Source organism: Lipotes vexillifer, unplaced genomic scaffold (genome assembly GCF_000442215.2).
Source record: "Lipotes vexillifer unplaced genomic scaffold, Lipotes_vexillifer_v1.1 scaffold2162, whole genome shotgun sequence".
In the NCBI taxonomy this organism is placed as follows: domain Eukaryota; kingdom Metazoa; phylum Chordata; class Mammalia; order Artiodactyla; family Lipotidae; genus Lipotes; species Lipotes vexillifer.
In genome coordinates this window covers 243,840-248,604 of record NW_006774405.1, presented here as the reverse complement: position 1 = coordinate 248,604, position 4,765 = coordinate 243,840, and the positions used below count along the sequence as shown (strand labels likewise).

Sequence of the window (4,765 nt, the reverse complement as noted above, 5' to 3'; positions counted from 1 at the left end):
GGGCCCCCCCCCCCCCACTCTGAGTGTCCCGCGCCACGGCGGACATTCTGTCTGTCTTGTTCACCATGTACCCCTGGGACCATGGCACACGCTCCATAAATCTCTGTTGAACGGGTGGTTGCACAGACCGTGCTGCTCTCTGGGAAGTGAGTACCTTGAGGGCGGGGCCGGCTGGCCGGCAGCGCGTGCAGCGCGAGCACCGTACCGGGAGCGCCCCGCAGCCTCTGACGGCCTCACCCTCCCCGCAGACATCAACGAGTGCGTGACGGACCTGCACACGTGCAGCCGGGGAGAGCACTGCATGAACACGGTGGGCTCCTTCCGCTGCTACAAGGCTCTCACCTGTGAGTCCGGCTACATGCTCAAGGATGGCGAGTGCACAGGTGAGGCGAGCTGGCTGGAGGCCCCGCCCACCTCCCCACCCCCGCCCCACCTTCTGATCCGCCCCCAGCCCGCCCGCAGCCCACCTGGCCCGCCCAGAGCTTTCTCCCTTCTGGCGAGCTCCCGGCCCTGGGGTTTCCCGCCTGAGGGAAGACCCCACAGATGATGGTTTAGGGGCAGAGGCTGGGGGGGGCCCCCGAGGTAAGTGTGTCTGGGTCAGTTATTCCCCTCCCTATGCCTCAGTTCCCACAGAAGGGTCCCTTCCGTCCTTTTTACCAGAAAATTCTAGCCGCCTCAGAAGAGAGAGAGGTTCCATTGAACCGTTTCAGCAGATGCTTCCGCAGTGTTGTTTGTGGGCCTGGCAGGGTTCTGGGTGGCAGGGGCACCGGTGGGCGTGTGTTCTTGTCTCTGGCCTCCTGATGGGGGGACCGGCGGGCCCACAGGCGCGCGGGGTTGGGTGTTGCTTTAGGTGGGGTCCAAAGAGGCCGGCCCCTTGTGGCGGTGATGTCTGGGCGGAGACCTGCAGGATGAGAGGCCCCTGGGAACGGTGTTCCAGGCAGAGGGAACAGCGGGTGCCATGCCCTTAGGGAGGGGAGGAGTCTTGGCACGAAGGGCAGAAAGGGCGTCTCGGGTGGGAGCACGCTACCGGTGGAAGGAGGCTGCGGGGTTGGCAGGCCCAGATAGGCGAGCGGTTGGGAGTTTGTTTCACCCGTGACGGGAAGCGTTTTATTTTAACTGAAAACGTCTAGAAGAAAGTCACCCAGGAGGTGAGACCCAGAGCAGTGCTCCATTGTTGCAAGCCTGGAAAATGGTGGGAAGCGGCTCTGAGGTCGGCGGGAGCTCAGGCAGGTGCTGAACGCACTCCATGCCGGGCCCTGAGCTGGGCGCGGAGCAGGGGTGGGGTGAGCTGGCAGGAGATGAGCCCAGGCCCCTCGGCGCACACCTGTGCACGCCCACACATGCCCACAGGGCTCACACAGATCCACGGTGAGCCCCCTTTAGAGAACCCTGACACGTGGGGACGGGTCCGTCTCCCTGGACGCCCCAGCACCCCCACCCCTCTCATCCCAGGGCCTCCTTCTTAGACCAGAGTGGCTGGGCAGGGGCTGTGTTCTCAGCCTCCCGGGGGTCCTTGGAGGGGGTTCTAGAACCCAGCACAGGGCCGCCTAGAGGCTGGGCTCCTGTGGGAAAGTGGTGGAAACCTTGGAAACTGGAGGGGGTGGATGGATGAGCAACACACGGACAGACCCACAAGGTTGGTCAGGTCGCCAGGAGGCCGAGGGGGTCTCGGCTGTGCCACTAGCCCTCTGTGTCCCCTTTCTGCTCCGTGCCTCGGTTTCCTCGTCTGGAAAGAGCCCGACATGCCTGCTGTGCCGGAAGCACAGGGGAAGCATGGGGCCGGCACTTTGTAAACTGGGTGCTGCACAGCGGGGAGGGGTGCCTGAGACCTGCTGGTGCCACACCGCAGGTGCGGACAGCGGTGCCATCCAGGTCTGGCAGTTCCATCGTTGGAAGCTCCAAGCCTGGCTGCCCAGAAGCAGTGCCCCAGCTATGGAACCCTGCCTGTGCGTCAGTTTCCCCTGTGAAGGAGGGCGCTCATCATAGCCTGCTTCTGGGTACATATAAGCACTGAGTAAAGAAGTACGTCTCAGAGCCTTTGGGACAACGCCTGGCAGCACAGCAGAGTTCAGTGAGGGGGTGACGTTGTTGTTACTGCTGGCACGGGCCACGGCAGCTCTCTGTGACGCAGAAGACCTTTGTAACCATCAAGGTCACTGTGGGGATGTGCGGGCAGGGGCCTGCCAGCCCGCCGGCCCCTGACCCCCGGCCTGGTCTGTGTGGCAGACGTGGACGAGTGTGAGCTGGGCACACACAACTGCCAGGCGGGCTCCGCATGCCATAACACCAAGGGCTCCTTCTACTGCCAGGCGCGGCAGCGCTGCATGGAGGGCTTCCTGCAGGACCCCGAGGGCAATTGCGTGGGTGAGTGGGGCTTGGAGAGGCTGTGTCTGCCTGGCCCTGGGGGGTCTTTAGGAGGGGTCGTTGGGGGGATAGGCTCTGAGGGCTTTACAGATCAGGGAGGCCTGGCTTGCTGCACTTTCCCTCTCCCGGCCTCAATGTCCCCCTGTGAATGGATGTGTCAGTGCCTGGGCCCCGCGAGTCACTTGCAAAATGGAAGCTCTTATTATCGTGAACTGTCTGATCGTGGCTGAGTTACTTCTCTTGTGGCCTCAGTTTACCCATCTGTGGGATTGGACTGGATGAAGGTGTATCACGTTTTTTTAACCTACCCAACAGCGCTTGGGTTCTGGGAGGGAAAGCCCTCGGGTCCTGGGACTCAGGGACTGGATAGTCTGACCTGCCAGCCCGACCTGGACTGGTCTGGGGCCCAGGACTGGCCGCCTCCCAGTGCAGCCCTGGACTCAGATGCTAGGGCTCCAGGAGGGGCCACGGCAGGCTCCCTGTCACCTGCACCCCCCTCCGCAGACATCAATGAGTGCACGTCACTCTCCGAGCCATGTCGGCCAGGCTTCAGCTGCATCAACACGGTGGGCTCCTACACGTGCCAGAGGAACCCAGTGATCTGCGGGCGTGGCTACCACGCCAGCCAGGACGGGACCAAGTGTGTGGGTGAGGCCCGCCTCCCCCTAGCCTCTGGCTTCCCGGGTGCCCTGGGCCGGGGCGGCTGGTGCAGGGGGAGAGTCCGGGCCTGAGGGTGCCCTGCTCGCCTCCCCCTGCAGACGTGAACGAGTGTGAGGCGGGCGTGCACCGCTGCGGCGAGGGGCAGGTATGCCACAACCTCCCCGGCTCCTACCGCTGTGACTGCAAGCCTGGCTTCCAGAGGGACGCCTTTGGCCGCGCCTGCGTCGGTAGGTGGGACTGGTGGCCGGGACCCCGTCCGGCTCCCCTGAGAGGTGCCCGCCTGCCCCAGGCCCTCCCCCACGGCCAGCCTTGCTCTGACCACGTGCCCGGCCCTGTCTGGGCTGGACAGCCTTCCTGCCGTCCTGTCCAGCTGCGGCTCTGCTCTCGGTCCCCATCGCGCTCTTTTCTTGCCCTTTGCTGTGCCGTCTGTCTCTCCACGTCTGCCTCTGGTCTCCGTCCAACACTTCCTCTGCCGCCTTCCCCTGCCCCCTCTTCCCCCGTGTTCCTTCTGGGCTCCTGGGTCCCTCTCCTGCCCGGGGGTGGAGGCGGCTGGCGTCCCGGCCCCCTCCGCCCTCCCTGAGGCCCTGCGCCTGCCGCCCGCCCCGCAGATGTGAACGAGTGCTGGAGCTCTCCCAGCCGCCTGTGCCAGCACGCGTGTGAGAACACGCTCGGCTCCTACCGCTGCTCCTGCGCCTCCGGCTTCCGGCTGGCGGCCGACGGCAAGCGTTGCGAAGGTACGGCCGACCCGGCCTCTGACCCGTGGCCCCCTGTGCAGGGCCCCAGGCCTCAGCGGCACGCCGTTTCCTGCCAGGGCCCCCCACTGCCATCTCAGACCCAAGGGCTGGGTGTCTGTGTTGTGTGCAGCCCTGGGCAGGAGCTCCCTGCAGGCAGGGGGCGCGGCCCAGCCTCTGCCCCTTGGTAGGTGCTGACCCTGGTCATGACTGTGGTGCCCTGGGCTTCAGGCAGGGGGCAGAGTGAGTGAGACGAGAGGTAGGCCTGTGGCCACGCGGACGGCCCGGCGGCCACACAGCACCTGGCAGTGCCCTCCAGAGTGACCCCATCTTGGTTTTCCAGATCTCAGAAATCTAGATATTTATGCGAAGTCTGCTGGTTTTTACACGTCGCTGGTGGATCTAAACTTAAACACACTGTGTGTTAAACCAAGCACGTGAACTCACCCATGTGGGATGCGCCTGGGGCTGACGGAGGGGACGCGTGAGGGACCGTCACACTGTGTTCCCACCTGTGTTCATGGTGTGGTTTGGCCAGGTCTGGTGGGGTTGGTGTGGAGGGGTGCAGGGGTCCCAGGCTGCTCAGTGAAATGGGGAGGGGTCCCGTGAGTAAAGGGGTTGCGGGGTCTCTGGCCCCATTTAGCTGGCACCGTCTTTCCCAGCACCTCCCCTGGAGGTGCTTTCCTCATTTCCCTCCTGGGGAGGTGAGTCTACTGAGACCCCTGGGAAGGCCATGCACCTGTCTCTGATTCCCTGGCTGGGCCTGGCCCAAGAGTTGGCCTCTTGTGGGACAGGACCAGCCCAGGGACAGGGGAGCGACCCTAGGCCTGGCTGTGTCAGACGGCACTTGGATGGGCTCCCAAAACAGACCCTGTCACTCCCTTTCACTCACGGGGGTTACAGCCACCTGTGAGCCCTCCCCCCGGCCAGGCTGGGTGCAGACAGCCGTGGGGATGGAGCCTCATTCCCACCCTAGTTGTAGGTCATTCGTTCACTTCCTGGCCCTTCTG

General features: G+C 64.4%; 1 protein-coding gene across 1 annotated transcript in view; it reads left to right on the top strand.

Annotated features, from left to right (window-relative positions):
• The window catches only part of FBLN2 (fibulin 2), a 52,435-nt gene that overhangs the window by 41,979 nt on the left and 5,691 nt on the right, over positions 1–4,765 (top strand). Inside the window, exons 9-13 of the mRNA XM_007449155.1 lie at positions 249–383; positions 2,227–2,364; positions 2,869–3,012; positions 3,123–3,251; positions 3,633–3,758. Of these exons, the coding sequence (XP_007449217.1) occupies positions 249–383; positions 2,227–2,364; positions 2,869–3,012; positions 3,123–3,251; positions 3,633–3,758 (672 nt within the window). The remainder of the gene's footprint in view (positions 1–248; positions 384–2,226; positions 2,365–2,868; positions 3,013–3,122; positions 3,252–3,632; positions 3,759–4,765) is intronic.